The sequence below is a fragment of the Ctenopharyngodon idella genome, chromosome 7 (assembly GCF_019924925.1).
Source record: "Ctenopharyngodon idella isolate HZGC_01 chromosome 7, HZGC01, whole genome shotgun sequence".
Taxonomy (NCBI): Eukaryota; Metazoa; Chordata; class Actinopteri; order Cypriniformes; family Xenocyprididae; genus Ctenopharyngodon; species Ctenopharyngodon idella.
The window spans coordinates 2,296,442-2,316,806 of NC_067226.1; the positions used below are offsets into that span (position 1 = coordinate 2,296,442).

General features: G+C 34.7%; 1 protein-coding gene across 3 annotated transcripts; it reads left to right on the forward strand.

Moving 5' to 3' along the window:
- Nucleotides 1-62: 62 nt before the first annotated feature.
- On the forward strand, nt 63-18,506 carry gba2 (glucosidase, beta (bile acid) 2). 3 transcript variants are annotated; one of them, XM_051900401.1, is made up of 18 exons: nt 63-317; nt 405-577; nt 1,945-2,195; nt 4,450-4,541; nt 4,616-4,731; nt 5,415-5,633; nt 6,153-6,392; nt 6,938-7,194; nt 11,195-11,320; nt 11,954-12,138; nt 12,946-13,050; nt 13,204-13,311; nt 13,534-13,685; nt 13,805-13,911; nt 14,080-14,222; nt 14,465-14,580; nt 17,488-17,679; nt 17,767-18,506. In XM_051900401.1, exons 3-18 carry the CDS (start codon nt 2,005-2,007, stop codon nt 17,983-17,985), a joined length of 2,568 nt encoding a protein of 855 aa, XP_051756361.1. In that variant the 5' UTR covers nt 63-317; nt 405-577; nt 1,945-2,004; the 3' UTR covers nt 17,986-18,506. The 3 variants fall into 3 exon arrangements, with proteins under 3 accessions (XP_051756361.1, XP_051756362.1, XP_051756359.1); XM_051900402.1 differs by having other exon boundaries at nt 443-577; XM_051900399.1 differs by having other exon boundaries at nt 63-577.
- Nucleotides 18,507-20,365: the final 1,859 nt, after the last annotated feature.

A 20,365-nucleotide genomic window follows, 5' to 3' on the forward strand; every position in this document is an offset into this window, starting at 1 on the left:
GATCAGCCACTCGCATTGGCTCCGTGGCAAATGTGACGTAAAAGTCCCAAACCAAAAATAAAAAGGGTTGGTAGGTTTTCATCAAAACAAAACTGATAAGGAAAATGTAACGTTTAATTGTTTTAATAGTCAAGTGATGGCTTATGAGACAAAATATATATACAGAACTAGGTGTATGTTTCTTTGTCAAATACTGAGATGACAACACTGCTGGAAGTTGCTCCCCCGAGTGTGTGCTCATTGGTTTAAGCTAACAGAAGGCCCTACTGTACTGTATTATCACTGGGAATTGATCTCGGACTTTGACCAGTTCATTAGTAAGAGATGCCGATTCGCTGTTCTGCATAAGAATATGTGTTCTTTACCGTCTTATAAATGCTAAATATATGCTTTCGTCTGTACAGCTTAGCTTTTACTCTTCACTTTGAAACATTTTCCTAAGATCCAGCCGCAAAAAGGTGGAATAGCAGCCACAGGGACACCGGGTGGCTCTACTGACATGGTTATGCTGGCGAGCGTCAAAACAAGTGCATCTCGCCACTGACACGCAGATCGCTGGATGGTGTTGGAGGCAAAGGTAAGAGATATTTACACTCCTCCGCTAAACATTGTGGGTTAGGTAACAATGGGAAATACATTAATTATGCATTGGGAAACCTAAAAAGCAAATGTGACAAGTAACCAGAAGTTTAGAATGAGGCGATGAGGTGCAAAAGCATATTGGACATTATTGCAATAGATCTTTCATTGAATGTGACTTGCCCGAAGCATGATTCTGTAAAGGTGCTCCGTTTTCCTAAATAGGCCGAAAATGAAGTTTTTACTGTTTTTAAAAGTAAAAAGACCATGAAAGGACGGTAAACAAACGTGCTTGACCATTAGAACAGGATGATCGTCTGTCTAAGAAGGTAGGCCTAATAATATCAATTGATCAAATTTTTATATGAGCTGTAGCCTATACGAGTTTGCAATTTTTACAACACTGACCAGAGTTTGGGACATGTTTAAATACAGTAAAAAATAAATAAATAAAAAAAGATGGAAAACTACAACATTGACAAAAGTGTAATTGTGTTAAAAAATAAGTAAAATATTAATGGAAACTACAGCAGAAAAGAATCATGGTTACAAAAAAAGAAGAAATGTCAGAGGTATAAGGAATGTTCCATTTTTTTGTAAAGGTGAGAAATCATGGATAAAATATGGGACAGAGCTTATATATATATATATATATATATATATATATATATATATATATATATATATATCGACTGCACTTAACACTTAAAACCATACAACGTCATGACATAACCTACTGAAACACTAACCTGCACTAAAATCCACTGCAATAATACTACAATAATAATATTTAAAAAATAATAATAAAATAGAACTATAATAATAATAACTAATTTTAATTGACATTTTAGTTATTATTATTATAGTTCTATTTTATTATTATTTTTTAAATATTATTATTGTAGTATTATTGCAGTGGATTTTAGTGCAGTAGGTTATGTCATGACGTTGTATGGTTTTAAGTGTTAAGTGCAGTCGAGAATCTCAAGACAGGCTTAGGGTGTGCAGACATGTTATTAATTTGGCCAGGTGAATTGTACCACACAGAAAAGGTTACATTTGCCTGGAGTAGGGGTGAAATGAAGGAAAGGGCAAGGTTTGTTAGTTAATTGAACAGTAAAGGATCAGATTACATCCCCAAGAACATGGTTGTTGCTGGCAGCTGAACTCTGTCGTTCCATCACCCTGGTGACAGGTGAACTTTGTGTTCGTATGTAGATTGCCTGTGCATGCAGATCAAACGTGTGATCTCAAATCATGTCATCAAATCATGTGTCAAATCAAGGTTGTTTATTGCTTTAGCCTTTAAATAAAGGGAATAACCTGTATGGATTAACACTTCTATCTATTTTGCATTTTTTAAAGCATTTAGGGAGCTGATTTTTGCACTTCTGGTTTGGACTGGTGATCTGAGAGCTTTGGACTATGGATTTAAATGACAGCACATCTCTAACTGAGCTGATGAGCCGGTACGTTTCTACAGAAACAGGATTTGGTGTCCCCAAGGATGGCTGGCGGATATGTCTGGCACATGAGTTCAAAGAGAAGCGGAAACCATTTCAAGCCAAAGACGTTTCGATATCCACCGTTATTAATCATCTTTCTTTAGGTGTCAGGTATGTTTAACAAGACATATTTCAATAGAGGATCCCCAGATTTACTTGTTCATTCATTTGTTTTGTCTCACTTCACCTATAGTAAACGCAATTTACTAAAGAATGGACTATTTTCTTCACATTATAGGCTGCTAAAATAGACCATTCTATAAAACTCTCAAAGGCCTCTAACAATATATAGTTGAAATAGGAACAGGAAATGTTGTTAAGTGGTTCTGTTTTGACCATAGAATGACATTTTTTCATTCCCTTCTGCTAAACCCTTCTCCACTTGGTTCTTATCAGCCAGCTTTAATCTTCCAGTGTTTTAAGGTAACTGATAACATCTTCATAAAAAGAGGACAACTCATTTTGTTTATTGCATCTCACATACTAGTTAAAAGTTTAGTTTACCCAAAAATGAAAATTCTGTCATTTATTACTCACCCTCATGTTGTTCCACACACGTAATTAATGACTTTTTTTTTTTTTTGATGAACTAACTCTTTAAATTCAAGATGTCCTCGCTGCAACCTGCAGTGCAGTAATGTACTGCATTAAATCCAATACGTAGTGGACGCATTTTTGTCCCAAAACCAGTTGAAGGTTAGGGTGTAGTTTAGGTTTAGGGGTTAGTATCTGTTTTGGCATTATGCAGGCGATCAGCACTGTGATTGACATGAGTAATGAAATCTTGAGGATCGACCACTATTTACCTGTGTCAGCTGTTATTCCTCTCTGACTAGTTAGACTGTTACACAGTAACTAATACATTTCTATGGAGTTCCTGCAATAAACAGCTGGATCACTTTTGGCTTGGGTTTAGATACTGGATTTTGTTGTTGTAATTATTTGACACTATTAATTTTTCTCCAACATCAAGCTATTGCTGCATGGAATTTTCCACTGAAGCTGGTTAATCATTGTTTGTTTCAGTCAATATTGTCCCTGTGTGGTGTTTTATTCCACTTTAATGACTGACACAAAAACTGTCATCAGCTTTATAAATCTTTATTGTAAATACTGTATTCGTGTTGCTTAACCTTCACCACACTTGATTGAGTAATCACAGTCCATACTAGCATAAAGCCACAGCTAACCCTTCATACTAGGTGAAGGTTGCACGTTTTTAATGTGAAAAAATATAAAATAACGCCAGCAACGAACAGACAATGGAAAGAAAAAAACAAAACAATAAAAAAAATTCCGACTCACTTAGCAAACTTAAATAAATCCGTCAATCAATCAATCAATCAGCAAGTCGGTAGAGTAGCAAAATGTGACTTTTTATCCAGGGCAGAGACAGTTGACAGCTTTTTCAGTCTTTCCCATAATGCCATCTGTCCTGTTATGTTTGTGTGAATCAGTCTCTGTTTCTAAGCGCTGTTGTGCTGAGTGCGATGACTGAAAACAGCTGTGTGTGCATTATAGCGGGAGAATGAGCGAGACAGAAAGGAATGAGTTGGATGGAGTGGTTTGAGAGTGACTAAACTGAAATGTTGTATATGTGAGAGAGGTTAATTATTAGGACTGACTTTGTTGTGGTGCGATAAAGTCCAATTTAATGGTGCAGCGATTAAAGCTATTTATGAAAATCATTGTTGAACACTGTTGATCTTGGAAATCAACCCAAACAAACACACCCCTCCCTTCATTGCAAGATGAATCTTTATCATAGCAGAAGCAAAGCAAAATAAAACTTCATGAAAAATAAAGCGATAATGACGAACGAACGACAAGGAAGTACAAAAAATGAACATACACTAGTATATACAATCAAGAGTTTGCAGCAGCACACACTCAAAACAGAGCAGAAACAACACAACCTCAGTGTCCATTTTCAGGCCTTCCTGCTTAAGTCTCTCCAGCGCTGGAAAGCTTTTCCAATATTAACGTGGGTCCTAAAGCTCTTGCCTGATCATAATCCTTCTTTTTTCAGTGATATTCTTCTGACCTTTTCTTGTTTGTAATGTCTCTCAGCCATGTCTCTTTCTACAGTCTTTTTTCAAATCAAGTCTCTCTCCTCCACCATCATGAGTGTATATGCCTACTATTGCTGGTTGGACACTTTCAACAGAGTTTTTCAGAAATCGCTTACTTCACCTTTAAGAAGTTGACGTGTGATTTATGCACATAGATACGTCACTATATTCAACAAAACTCTCAGTTACCCATCTTCACTGTTCATCAATGTCACTTCAAGACTGTTTGTGTGTATGACAGAGAGAAAGGTCAGTTTTGTAAATTCCTTATTGCTTTATGTTTGTCTGAGCAGGTATCTGAGATGGTGGTACAGAAAGACCCAGGTTGAGAAGAAGACTCCTTTTATTGATATGTTTAGGGCTTTACCACTGAAACAAATTTATGGTAAGTGCAAAGTATCAAAGCAATAACAGAGCTCTTAAAATGACCCAATGTAATGGAGGATGTGTTTTGTGCAGGTGCTCCTCTTGGTGGCATTGGGGGAGGCAGTATCACACGTGGATGGAAGGGGGATTTCTGCCGGTGGCAACTAAATCCCGGAATGTACCACTACAAAACCGTTATTGCTAACCAGGTAAAGGGCTGTTTGTGGTCCAGTTAAATACCTACTAAAGCCATACTACCATTCAAATGTTTAAGGTCAGTAAGATTTTTATTTTATTTTTATTTTTATAATAAATTAGTTTATTTCAAATAAATGCTGTTCTGTTTTGTACTTTCTATTCATCAAAGAATCATGAAAAAATGTGCCATGGTGGTTTCCACATCAATATTGAGCTGCTCAACTGTTTTCAGCATTGATAATAATAAATGTTTCTTGATCATCAAATAACCTTATAAGAATGATTTCTGAAGAATCACGTGACATTGAAGACTGGAGCAATGGCAGCTGAAAAATAAGCTGACCATGACAGGAATAAATTACACAGTATTTATAATATTTCACAATATTAAGTTTTTTAGTTTTTTTTGTTAGTTTTTTTTACTGTATTTTTGATCAAATAAATGCAGCCTTGCTGAGCATAAGAGACTTTTTTTCAAAAACATTTAAAAAATCTTACCGACCCCATGTATGTGTAAATATAGGTGTATTAACTAGTATTTAGTATTCATTATGACTCTGAAAAATGAGTAACTCAATTAGTCTGTTGGAATGTAAAACATAATTATGGGCAAGTGTGTGTGGTTTATATATGCAGGTGTTCAGATCTCTCCTTTGCACATTTTAAGTCTGTTTTAACTGTCTTTATCTCCTAGTTTACAGTATGTCTGCGCAGGGGGGGTCAGACAGTATACCAGCAAGTGTTGTCTACAGAGCGACCCTCGACTCTTCATGGTTGGAACTGGGGTTATTGTGGTGAATACGCCTTTTACCATGCCCTGTACCCACGAGCCTGGACCGTCTACCACCTGCCTGGCCAGAACGTCACTCTCACTTGCAGGCAGGTGTCACCTGTCATCCCTCATGACTACAAGGTGACAAGCACATTGTACACACACACACACACACTTATTCAACAACGGCTTATTAAAACTGACAATAAAAACATTTATTATGCTACAAAAAATTTCTGTTTTAAATAAATGCTGTTCTTTTCTGTTCATCAAAGAATCCTGAAACAAATGTATCACACTTTCCACAAAATATTAAGCAGCACAACTGTTTTCAACATTGATAGTAATAAAAAAAAATCTTGAGCACCAAATCAGCATATTAGAAAATATTTCTGAAAGGTCATGTGACACTAAAGATTGGAGTAATGTCTGCTGAAAATTCAGCTTTGCCATCACAGGAATAAGTTTAATTTTAAAATATATTAAATCATATTTTTTATATATATCGTAGTAACTGAAATTTTCTGTTTCAAAACGAATTTCTTTTTCAGTAATAATGTGAAATACATACATAAAAATTGTGTTTGTGTGTGTTTTGTTTTCAAATTTTAATCTACCAAATTTGCTGCTTCAAAACTAATCTCTTTTTGTCTTTCTCAGGACTCCAGTCTTCCTGTGGCTGTGTTTGTGTGGGACATTGAGAATAAGAATGACTACGCTCTTGATGTTTCCATCATGTTCACGATGGTTAATGGGTCAGGCCTTGAAGACGATAAGAGTGGGGGCCACTGGAATGAACCATTTCACCTTGAAAAAGAGGGAGAATCTGTGTCTGGGGTTTTACTACATCACCAGACGCCTGTCAACCCTTACACTCTGTGTATAGCTGCAAGAGAAAAGGTAATGCATCAGTGTAAATCTAGAAGCACCAGGTTTTGCTTGTAGTAAATGCAGGAAAACAACTCCTCTGTTATGAGGAGTGCACAGACAAAAGAAGTATGTCAAACAGGTTCCACCATCAGCTCGCTGTACTGTGTGAGCTCCTGTTTTCCTGTGTAAATAAGAGTATTATAAATGTGAAAGACATCTTAAAGACAGCTTAAACTGTTGATTACTGTTGATTGCATTTCATTCTGCTGTGAAACACACAAAAAATATATATTTTGAAAAATATCTCTTTTTTTTCTGATTAATATATCTGTTTTTGAAAGTCAGTGGAGTCCACTGTTGTTTTGGACCCCATTGACTGTCATTTTATATATTAAACATTCTTCAAACTATATTTTATGTTCCACTGAAGACATACAGGTTTGTAATAACTTTAAATTATGACAGAATTAAAATTTTTGGGTGAGTTCTCCTTTAAAATCTAGCTAGGTAGCTCACTAGGTTTTGAGACTGTTGTTGTGCTTCCCCTCATTATTTAAAGTTTCACTTTATTTTAGTCTGACCGAGAGATCAGTCACCAGACAGCGTTTAGCCCAAAGGGAACCTGTAGTGCTCTGTGGAGTGACCTCATGACCGATGGACGGCTCGACTCGCCTAAGGACTCCAGCACACCCACACAGAAAGGGGAGGAAGTGGCGGCAGCCCTGGCTGTTAGCTGCTCGGTGCCTGCTAACAATCGCAACAGTGTGGAGTTCAGTTTGGCCTGGGATATGCCTAAAATCACATTTGGCTCCAGAGAGAGAATATATGTCAGGTATATATATATGAACAAATGATAATCTCTTCCTTTCTTGGAGCTATTATGGGTCATTCTCACGAAACCATTAAAACACCACGGCACTAATGATTTTAAATATATTAAACATGCATTTTAGTAATATATAAAAACATCATAATAAAGACAATATCATTCTCTACACTGAACAAAGAGTAATTTCAACATAGGAATGAAGTATTTTTGTATTTTACTGCATTTTCTGTTGAAATTCTCATTACCGAAATGCATCCAGGTAGATCTGAATGTATGTAACATTGTAATTGAAACATAAAAAAAAATGAAAATATTCTAAAAACAATTATATATAAATGTTTTAATAGATGTTTTCAAATGACAGAAAAAAATATTATTTTATAATAATAATGAAAAAATAGCGGAAAAATGAAGTGTCCATCACTGATGTTCTCATCCTCCGCAACATTTTTAAAGAACTATTTACACACACAGACATAATTTTAAATAAACCTTGATTTTGAATTAAGCAACATATGTGCCAGAACCTTAAAGATAGCTACCAGGTAGTCAGATCTCTTTATATTAATCCAGTTAAAAGTTAAAAAAAACTCTTGTCAGACCATGTACACGACATTTTGATTATCATTACCGTAACAGGAAATTTTCCTCATTTAGAAAAACTATAAATTAACAATTTTCTCTGAAAAATGTACTTCATGTCTAATTATGTACATTGAATAAAAAGTAGGCTCAATCATCATGGCTTCTCTGGATTTGCAAAATATGCCAATGTACCTCATCCTCCGCAACACCATTCTCACTTACCGCAACAATTTAAGGCCAGTTGCGGTAGAGAGAACTTCTGTTTCGGTAATGAGAATTTTATTATACAGGCTATTTTTAAATATATATTATGAGTTAAGTTAAATAATATTTACTAGCTGTTGGAAAACTTTAGCAAAGGCTAGGGTGACAAATTTCAGAGAAAAGGTTTACAAAAAAATAAGAAATCTACAGTGTCGGGAAGTCTACACAAATGTGGATGTTCACACACATGTTGGCACATCTGTCATTATGAACACTTTCCACAGGCGTAATATTTTGTATACTAAGCTCACATTTTCTATCCCCTAACCTCTAAAAACAACTCTCACAGAATACTTTTGGCCATTTTACATTTTTAATAAGACATTATATGTTTATTTTGCCATTTGATTTATGAAGACAGCTCATAATGTAGTGGTAGAGACACAGAAAACATTCTGCATTTTTAATAAAACATTGTTTAGTATGTTTTTAAAGCTATTTAAATTTAAATGTCCTCATATTTCATGTTAACATCGCAATTCCAGTGTAATACCCATGTCATTATACAAATTTTTGTCCTCATAAATCACAAAAATGCGCGCGCACACACACACACACACACACACACACACACACACACAGAGTCAGTACGCCATTAAGTCTCTAATAGAATAATGTGCAATATAATGAATATACAAATTTTAAGTTCTAATTAGGAAAAATGAATCATTATAGAATGGTTAGGGTTATTTGGAAGGAGTTCATTTATAAAGAAATATATAAATTTAAAAATGCTAAAAAAACAAAAAACATGACTTATTACTTTATAGACCTTTTCTTGGTGTGAACCATCCTTTTAGGGCTAAACTATCCGGGGAAAAACTTGAAAAATTAGATGTTCATGCTTAGACATAACCTTTACAAGAACCAACTTTTTCAGTAGCCATAAAAAACACACACACTTTAGCTATCCCAGACCACATTGCCATTGTTTTTGACCCAATCAATATAACTATAAAAAAAAATATATATATTGTTTTTGTAATTGTCAAAGACTTCTTATTACTAATCTGGTAAATGGGTGGTGCATGTTGTATTGCTAAATGCATGTGTTCTCAGTTTTTAGCCTATGCAAGCCTATATTTTTGAAGCACTGCAAAATCAAACTGATTGAACTTAAATCCATAATCGTGCCAATATTATCTAATTTCTTTTCTACATTAATGTTTATATTTTTAAACGATACCTCATTTTTAGTATACTTATTACCGAAATCAGCAACCTCATTTCCGTAACCTATGTATCATTACCGCAACAGGTGTTTATTTAATATTTGTTTAATAAATGGAAAAATAGTAATTTGCTTTTAAATGCATGTGCAGAATATATACAATATGTTCTTTCAGGTTTGCCACATCATTTTGAAAATATGTCAGGTTTCATTGAAAAATAAAAAAATAGGTGGTAAATTGTGGAATGTGTTGTGGTAATGAGAGAAATCAATCAAAATAAAGAAAACTGTTTAAAAATAAATATTATTTCAGAATTTCAAGTAACTGCCCATGACTGTTGATAATCCATTTTTAAAAATGTGAAAATGTATTTGCTTTTCTAACAGTGTTAATGTTTTCAGACTGTTGCGGTAATCAGATTTTTTAGGACTTGTTTTGGAAATTGTGTTCAAAAAGGTCTTAAATTGTAAGTAAATGTTTTTACATTAATGTTCACAAATACTCCAGACTTTGTTTCTAATGTCCGGAAAAAAATAGCTAATTAAAGCATTTTTTAATTTTCATGTTTGAAAGTTTTAAAACCAAGTTTTCGTGAGAATCACCCATGTATACATCACTGTCATGATCCATGATTTGCTACTTGCTGGTTGATTATCAGTGGGAGGGAGATTCTCATTCTAGAGAGCATTTGATTGGACAAAAAATTGTGTAGAGCACCATTAGTCATCAAAATTTTTAGCCTGTTTTCCGAGAAGTGAACAACTGTAAATTTTTAATGCAAACAGCATTAAGTTGTGCAGGGGGAAATTATTTCAGTTCAGAGAATCCAGATGAATTAGACCATGATGTATAAATATTTTAATGATTAAAAAAAAAGTGCATTATATTCAAACTTCTGTTTTTCGCGTTTCAAAAATATGGTGACACAAAACTTGCTTTTGTTTGTTCTTTTATCTGCTCTCTAATCTTTCTTTCATTCTCTTTGTATACATTTTAGATCAGGTTACCTTGGACAGACTTGATGTGTTTCTGTTTTTTAGTGTGTGTGTAAATTGGGTGTCACAGAAATGGTATTTGATTTTTATTAAGCACAAGAATGTTTAACAACAGAAATATGGACTATCAGCTCAAAGCTTTTTTTTAATATTGCATTTAAAGACCCTATGATATGATTAAAAAAACCATGTACACTACTATTCAAAAGTCAATAATTTGGGGTAGGTAAGTTTTTTTTTTTTTTTTTTTTTTTTTTTTTTATACTTTTATTCATCAAGGATGCATTAAATTGATCAAAAGTGACAGTAAAGACTTCTACATTGTTACAAAAACATTCTATTTCAAATAAATGTCTGTATGTCCCAGTATAACCCTTAATGTAGACCGAGTGCATTAATGATTTACAGTTGTTCTCTTAACTGAGAAAAAATATTGATGAAATAACCAAGGGCTTAAAAAGAACTAATGTCTTAAATCAAGGCACAAACACTTTGATATGTCTCGTCCATGCTTCATGTTTTAAAAGGAAACAGCACTTGTCAAGCGATTTCAAGAGATTTTTAAAAAGGAAGTGGTGTGGCTGTAATATTATGCGCTTTGTGAACGGAAGAGGCTCAGAATAAATTGAGCTCAAAAAACATCAGGAAACTTCTGAAGGGTCACAGTTTGTGCTCCATACAAATTCATATAATAGCAGCACTGATGATTTGTTTAATCTTGGAGAACTACGAAAAAATGATGCATAAATACTACAAATTAAAAAATATGTCATTACTTTTGTTTGCATTAAGTTAATGAGAATGAGACTTCATTGCATTACAAAAATAATGGGAATTGGGAATAATGTGCTTAAATGTTATATGAAGATCTTAATGGTCCTAGAATTATGCTTCATTTTGTTTATGCAATATATAATTTTGAGATGATGAAATCATACCCTTTGATGCTATGAAATAATAACAGGGTGTGTATGGTGTTCGTTTCAGGAGATACACGCGTTATTATGGCACTAAAGGAGACGCTGCCTCATCTCTGTCTCACTACGCGCTCACACACTACTGTAAATGGGAGGAGAGCATTGATGAGTGGCAGAGGCCGATTCTACAGGATGGGTAAAAAGAAATGTCATTTCCCCATGAAAAATTTTAAGCTTGATGGCGTAACAGTGTGCCCTGTCAGTTAATCAAGTTCACGGCTGGTTTGTGTGACTCTTATTATTTACAAAGGACTGTGTAAGCAAGCAGTCATCTTTCTTGTAAATTGAATTCACTACTATTTGTCCGTTATGTGCATAGACAAGAGCAACTCTTATATGCCATTTTATGCATATTACTCTTTTGTTTCACCGGTCCCCTTCACACTGTTGAGTGCACTTCATATAGAATGAATTGTGTTTTTTTTTTTTTTTTTTTTTAATGAGTGGTATTGCCCCAGTCACATGCAGCATACTAATTCTGAGTGTCCACCTTTGTTTCAACATAAGGCAGCTATTCTTTTCAGTTGCAAGGCTGATTAATTTTTGATATTTGGCCATTTTGAGATTAGCGCTATCAGCGAACTCCATGCCAGCTTGGCATAACTCTTTGTCGTGGCAGTTTTAAAATTTACTGACAGACTTGTCATTGGACAAAGCACATTTTCTATATTTACTAAATATTGTGTGAAATTTATTTCAGGATTAATTTGTGTTTCATATTATTAAAATCTATCAGTCACCGGTAGACTTAAACACTGTGTTCTTCTAGGTCTGTTCCGTCTTGGTATAAATCTGCTCTGTTTAATGAGCTCTACTTTGTTGTGGATGGTGGAACTGTGTGGGTCGAGCTTCCAGAGGACGCTGATATCAGCGGTGGGCTTCGTCCTGAGGACGGGGGGCTTTCAGCCCAACCTGAAGTTGTCAAGGAGTACGGCCGATTCGCTTACCTAGAGGGTACGACAGTAGGGCTGTAACATTTAACATTACCTTAATATGCAAACTAAGCTCAAGATTTGTTGAGAACAGGTTTATGACATTATTTTAGAAACCAAAAATCGTCATGAAATTGATTACTAGCATTAATGAGAGTAAATCTGTTGGCTGCTAGGTTCTAATTAGTGTTATTTTAGTTTTATTTTATATACTATTGTATTATTTATTCATGTTTTGAATTTGATATTTTCAATTTAATTTTTTTTAGTCTTAGTCATTTTGTTATGTGCTTTTGTCATTTTTATTAATTTTTTTATAAGTATTTTTATATTTCTATATAGCTTTAATTTATTATTTCAGTTTTAGTCAGTCATTTTGTTGTGCATTTGTCATTTTTATTAGTTTTCAATAGTATTATATTCCTACATAGCTTTAATATATTTTAGTTTTAGTCTTAGTCATTTTGTTATGTGCTTTTGTCATTTTTATTAGTTTTTTATTTATAATTTTTTTATATTTCTATATAGCTTTAATATATTTTTATTTCAGTTTTAGTTTTAGTAATTTAATGCTTGAACTTAAACTTATTTGTTAGTTGCCAAGACGATATTTCTAATTTTCATTAGTTTTTCCGTCTAATATTTATACTTTTTTTTAATTTAATTTCAGCTTTATTTCAAATACCGAATAATGTTTAGTTTTAGTCATAGATAATTATTACAACACTGGTTCTAATCAGATGAATTTTCATACTTTAGATATCAGTTCATTGTACACTAAGTTTAAATCAGTGTAATCATTTGTGTGTTTCTCACTGTCTGGTCCCAGGTCAGGAGTACAGGATGTATAACACGTATGATGTGCACTTCTATGCTTCATTCGCTCTCATCATGCTTTGGCCCAAGCTGGCTCTGAGTCTGCAGTATGATATTGGTGAGATAAGCTTCGATTTTTCTGACAACATTGATGACAGTATTCAAATTCATTAGTAATAACCTACTTTTTGAGTTTTAAATTAATTTGTTGATACTCTCCCATTCTGTTTTGCATTTTCTGTTTGTTTAAATCTCTCTCTCTTTTATTCAGCTGGTAGTGTCGTTCAGCATGACCCTACAGAGAGGTTAAATCTAATGGACGGCCGATACTCCCCAGTCAAGACCCGGGGCGTTGTACCTCACGACATTGGAGAACCTGGTGAGTTGTGCATAATAGGATACCATGAATTCACACATGCTGCATGTGGCAAAAACAGAAAAATAATTCACCTAAAATTAAAATTGTCATCATCTTGAACCTCATTTTTTCTTTGTGGGAAAAAATTAGGTATTTAGCTTCATGTTTAATTATGAGAAACATTTGAGTGTCTCATTGTAGCTATTGTATCTTAATTAAAACCTACTCTTTGATTTTAAACAGATGATGAGCCATGGGTTCGTGTCAATGCTTACTTAATCTACGATACAGCCGACTGGAAGGATCTGAACTTGAAGTTTGTGCTTCAGGTGTTCCGAGACTATCACCTGACCCAGGATGAGCAGTATCTGAAGGACATGTGGCCTATATGCCAGGTGAGTTGTTTGTGTTATATTTTAGTAGTTAGTATAGCATCATATTTTCTGTATATGTGAATGTAGAGGCACTTATCAAGCGCTAAGTGTTTTAACATCTGATATTCTGGCTTATTCAGACAGTCATGGAAACAGAGTTGAAGTTTGATAAGGATGGTGATGGGCTGATAGAAAATTCTGGCTATGCAGACCAGACATATGATGGATGGAAGGTGACAGGACCCAGGTTGGTGCTCAGGATGTTTATTTGATTTTATAAAAATGAAATTTCTCAGAATATTTAAACTATATGATTTTTATTTTTAAATTATATTTTTAAAAAAACTGTATCATGACATAAGTTTTGTAATATCCTGTGTAGCAGCTCAAGTAACCCGTGTTTCTGCTTTTCCAGTGCATACTGTGGCGGTTTGTGGCTGGCGTCAGTGTGCATGATGTGTAAAATGGCACGTGTGCTGAATTGCGAGTCTGTTTATCAGCGCTACAGAGATATTTTGGAGAGAGGAAGTGCAGCCTTTGACAAACTCCTGTGGAATGGTGAGTGTAAACATACACAGTGCTATTTAAACTAACTATAATTTTCCATTTGTATTAAAAACTATGCTCATGCTTTTTATATACTCTTGGGTGGATGTTCAGTCTTCCATTAGATTTGTTTCTATACTGAGGTATCATTTGGGAAGAGAAGACGACTTGGAGTAAAAAATGTAGTCTTCCAACAACATTTATTTCATTTCCCCCCCTTGTGGAATGTTTTTTTTTTTTTCTTTCTCTAATAGGCAAATACTACAATTATGACAGCAGTGGACAGAATCTGTCCAACAGTGTAATGTCAGACCAGTGTGCAGGCCAATGGTTCCTCAGGGCATCTGGACTTGGGGACGATGACTACCAGGTCAGCCTGAGAAAGATTTGCAAACATTTGTTTGTATTTTTACCACTTCATTTTCATTTAAAAATAATTTTGTATGATTTCATTACCATAAGAAATAATAATCTTTAAAATACGGTTCAATGACTTAACTTAAATGCATTAGGTGCCATGTGCTAACAATAAACAACAATTTTGATTTATATTTAAAGCTGCAGTCCATAAGTTTTGCCTCTTTGTCGCCATCTCTGTTCGGAACCTGCAATTGCAGTTATTTGCAGAATTATCATTATACGTGGGGTGTAAATCGGCACGGCTCCTCAGAGCGAATAAATCTAATGTTTTGAGGAGAGTGTGTGGCTGGCACCGCACCGGTGGATACTGTACAGGTACTTCAGAATCACAGATTGTAGTCTTGGAAGTATGACAAAGTCTGAACAAGGAACAAATCTGCCACTTGTTCTGACAAACTGAGATAAAAAGCATTACAATAAATCGCGCTACAAATGGTGATTAAATCTAACGATCGCTTAGCTCATATTACATCAAACCTTGCAAATTATTATTATTGTTATACTTTGTTCAAATTGTTAATGTTAACAACATCAGCATTGCGTGAATACGTGTATTTAGTGTGTATTAGCGTTACCTGTAGATTTTAGTTTCTGTACAGTCAATTCTCTGATTTTCAATTTGTCATACCATACAATCTGCTATCAAAATGATAAGTTTAATTATTCCAGCTGCTGTGAGAAAAGGCTATAATTGATCCGCCACCTGCAGCATCCTCACATGCAACATAGCCTACTAGCTGGGACTCGTTCTTTATGTAAACAGGCGTGATTTAATGACGCAAAGTCGAACAACTGCATGCTTGAATTTCCCGCGGAAACCCACCAGTACCACCTGAATTAGAAAACATTATTACAAGCTTACCATTGTGAATTGGGCTAAGATAAGGAGATAGTTTTGAAAACTGGCTGGTTTTGTACTTGCTCAAAAATTGATTTTGGATAATTTTTAACCAAAAAAAAAACGGACTGCAACTTTAAATATAAACAACAGTTTACACATAAGAAGTCTGTTATGCTCACCAAGGCTGCATTTATTTGATCAAAAATTGAGTAAAACAGTAATATTGTAAAATATTATTACAATTTAAAGAAGTATTTATTTTAATATATTTTAAAATGTAATTTATTCCTGTGATGACAAAGATGAATTTTCAGCAGCCATTATGATCCTTCAGAAATCATTAAATTATTAATATGCTGATTTGGTGCTCAAAAAACATACATTAATGCTATGATCATCACAGTTGAAAATAGTTGTGCTGTTTACTGAACTGTGAAAACAGAGATACAGTTATTTTTCAGGATTCTCTGATGAACAGAAGAGCTGTGTCCCAATTCAAATGCTTCATCCTTCAAAGGACTCTGACTTAAAAGGCTTATGTTCTCCTTGGTCCATTTATGTACATAATAAAGAGTATAAACTGTATAAAAATTGCATCTTAGTAAAATATGTCAACATTTGAACCTTTAATTTGAAGCTTTAAAGTTTTTTTTTTATTATTATTTTACCTTTGTTTAGTTAGATATTTGAGTAAGTTAAAACCCAATACTTACATTTTAAAAGTGTAATCTCGCATTTTCTTTAAAAAAAAAAATCCTGTCGTCACCGGCGTGCAATGAATCTTGGGATAAGCTAGGCTGTGAAGGATCCACTCGTTCTACTGCATTTGTAGGAACCTTCGAAATGGAACAGCCTTTGTCGCGCTGCTGTGACACATTCAGCCTTCGAATGATGTAGCCTCTGAATTGGGATGCAGCTATGTGTATATTTATGTGTAAATTTATTTATATTATACAAATTATACTATTGTTCGTTGTTAATTCATAGTCGTTCATAATACATTAAAGGATTAGTTCACTTTCAAATGAAAATTACCCCAAGCTTTACTCACCCTCAAGCCATCCTAGGTGTATATGGCTTTCTTCTTTCTGATGAACACAATCGGAGATATATTAATAAATATCCTGACGCAGCCGAGCTTTATAATGGCAGTGAACGGGATCAACGAGTATGAGCTGAAGAATGTGCTTCCATCCACATCCATCCATCATAAACATACTCCACATGGCTCCCGGGGGGTTCTGATGTTCTGAATCCAAGCGATGCGTTTGTGTAAAAAAAAAATCCATATTTAACAAGTTATGAAGTAAAACATCTAGCTTCCACCAGACCGCCTTCCGTATTCAAATTACGGAAAAAACGGAACTGACGTAGCATAAGCTTTTTGAACTGCAAGAGTTTTATACTCTCTTCGTAAGTAGAATACGGAAGGCGGTCTGGCGGAAGCTAGATATTTTACTTCATAATTTGTTAAATATGGATATTTGTTTTACACAAATGCATCGCTTCACTTCAGAAGGCCTTTATTAACCCCCCATGTGGAGTACACGTTTATGATGGATGGATGTGGATGGAAGCACTTTCTTCAGCTCATACTCACTGATACCGCTCACTGCCAGTATAAAGCTTGGATGCGTCAGGATATTTATTAATATTTCTCTGATTATGTTCATCAGAAAGAAGAAAGTCATATACACCTAGGATGGCTTGAGGGTGAGTAAATCTTGGGCTAATTTTCATTTGAAAGTGAAGTAAACTAATCCTTTAATGTTAATTTATACAACTTGAAATGTTTAAAAATCTATGTAAAGAAATAAAAAGATTAATAATTGCTGTAGAAAAATTGTTCATTCTTATTGATACCTAACAGTAATGAATTAAACCTAATTGTAAATTGTTACCAAAACACTGATCAGTTTAGCATGGGTCACTCACATGTGTTGTAGAGGAAGATTGATTGTCCTGGATGGAAAATACGTAACATGGATTGTGTTTTACATCCATTTCTCTGTGCAGGTTTTTCCCAAGGAGAAAATCTGTAGTGCATTGAAGTCTGTGTTTGACCTCAATGTCATGAGCTTTGCAGACGGACAGATGGGTGCAGTGAATGGGATGAGGCCAGAGGGTGTGCCTGATCGTTCCAGTGTCCAATCGGATGAGGTGTGGGTGGGAGTAGTGTACGGATTGGCAGCTACAATGATACATGAGGTAGGTCAAACCTCAAGTCATATCATCAGGTTTCAGATTAAGCAAAACTTTCAGTTATCTCCTAATAAATCTCTCGGTATCTCCCAGGGCCTGGTGGAAGAGGGACTGCGCACTGCAGAAGGCTGTTATCGTGCTGTATGGGAGCGAATGGGAATGGCCTTCCAGACTCCCGAAGCGTATTGTGAGAAAGGCATCTACCGCTCTCTCGCTTATATGAGACCTCTGAGCATCTGGGCAATGCAGCTTGCACTGAACAATCGACCAAACCACAACAAAACCACTGATGAAGATGTGGGACAGGACTGAGCTGGAGCCTTAAAAATCTGTTGAAGGGAACTTGCACTGTCGAGCCTCCATAATATACAGTAGTGTCCTCTTAATCCTTGCATTTTGAACTTTAAAAGACTGTAAAAGAGTTTTGGATGTAACGTAATCGTGTTGTTGATTCACACAGAACATAATTTCCATTTTTTTGTAAAACTGACTTTTCCACAGAAAATGTGTATAAGCTTTACCACAGTCCTTCCATTAGCAGCTGCAAATTATAGTTTTACAAATGGAAGTGTAAAGGCCTAGTCTCAGTGAACTGACATGCTGTTCATTATGATATAGTGTGTAGGGTCATTGAATCAAGTAGTTAGAGTATGATTCTATATTATTTTCACTTTGTTTTAATTTCTGTTATAGGAATGCTTGAAAAAAGGACTGCTGTTTTTTTTTAAATAGCTGTCATTGTACGTGTCATAAATCATCTATCCGAGTCAGTACTGTACATTATTCTACATAATTGTAAGAGATATATAATTGAGTAAATTGGAATGAATGTTTACTGCCATCAGATTCATTTTTTCCTCACATGCATCATTAGGCATTTATTTTCTCTGCAGTATTTCAAAGTTCTGGTGATAAGGAAATTGACCTGGCCAATGTTAAAAATCAAACTCAAAACCCTGAGAATCACAAGAGGCAAGCCTGGCTTTAGTGTGTGATTTAAATCACTAAATGGAAGTGAATTTGACCTTTGTGACCTTTTAGGGAAGCCACAGCAATGCACATTACTATTCAAAAGTTTGGGGTCGGTAAGATTCTTTTAATGATTTTCAAGGCTGCATTTATTTGATCAAAAATATTTAAAACGGCAATATTATTACAATGTAAAATAACTTTTCTGTTCTGTGTTTTAAAATAAAAAACAATTCAGACTCCTAGCTTGTTGTGAAAGCTTGTAATATTGGTCAAAGGAATCGAGCTGTAGGTCTGGTCATACAGTATGCCTTTTTAAATTATGATTCCTTGAGTTATCACAAATGTAATGTCTAGATTGGGAACCCAGGCCATAATTCTTAGAGTACAATCCATTTAATGATTCCTGTAGCGTGTATCTAACAACAATATATGTAGTAAACAGCATAGAAATAAATTTAGGATTATAATACAGCGTGTAAAACAGCATGAAAACGATCACGATCATGACATAATATAATTGCCTTCATTACACCAGTGTAAAAAGCGCCAATGCTAGTGTTTAGGTATCAGCCACCGCTAGAGGTCTATCTTGAGCCTTCCAATCTGTTTCCATCAGTTTGTACAGACGGAGATCTCTGGTGCACTCCTTCAGTTTTGAGTGCTCTATCGCTCTGGAGTGCTAGAGAGGCGTCTAAAGTGCACTCGCTGTTCTGTGTGTGTGTGAGATGTGGCACACAGAGCTAGGTCTTATTTTAAACACTCTTGTTAAAAAATATATGAGAGTGCTGATAATTAATTGATGGCCCTCCCAGACTGCGCAAGCTACTGTACCACACGGCTAGTCAGAGGTAGAGCAACTATCACAAATTTCACAAAACAGTAAACACGAAACAATATTATCACACTGGCGGTTTGAAAACGCCGTCTTTTAGCATCTACATCTATTTAATAGATAGATTCCCAGTTAACAAAAATATCTAACATTATGTTTTGATGTGAAAACGTTATTTTTGATTGTTAACTGAACGTTCAAAACAGTTTTTTAAACGTTTTTTTTTGTTGTTGTTATGCGAACGTTAAAGGAACATTCCATTTTATAATTTTTCAAACATAATGGGAATGTTAGCTACTTTTGATTTATTTCTAAACATTCCGAAACAAGGAATAACATTTTTAAAAAATTAGATGAACCAACTAAAACGTTTCAGAAAAACGATGTTGACGTTAATGTTGTGTTAAAGGATTAGTCCACTTTCAAATAAAAATTTCCTGATAATTTACTCACCCCAGTGTCATCCAAGATGTCATGTCCTTCTTTCTTCAGTCGAAAAGAAATTAAGGTTTTTGATGAAAACATTCCAGGATTATTCTCCTTATAGTGGACTTCAAATGGCCCCAAACTGTTGAAGGTCAAAATTACAGTTTCAGTGCAGCTTCAAAGGGCTTTAAATGATACCAGACGAGGAACAAGGGTCTTATCTAGCGAAACGATCGTCATTTTCAAAAAAAAAAAAAAAAAAAAAAAAAAATATATATATATATATATATATATATACGTTTTAACCATAGACGCTCGTCTTGAACTAGCTCTCTTCTTCTTCTTCGTGTATTACTGCCCCCGACAGGTCAAAGTTTGAACTAATTGTAATATACCTGCACTAGCATATTGTAGATGACAATCACGTGTATTACAATTAGTTCAAATCTTGACCTGTGGGGG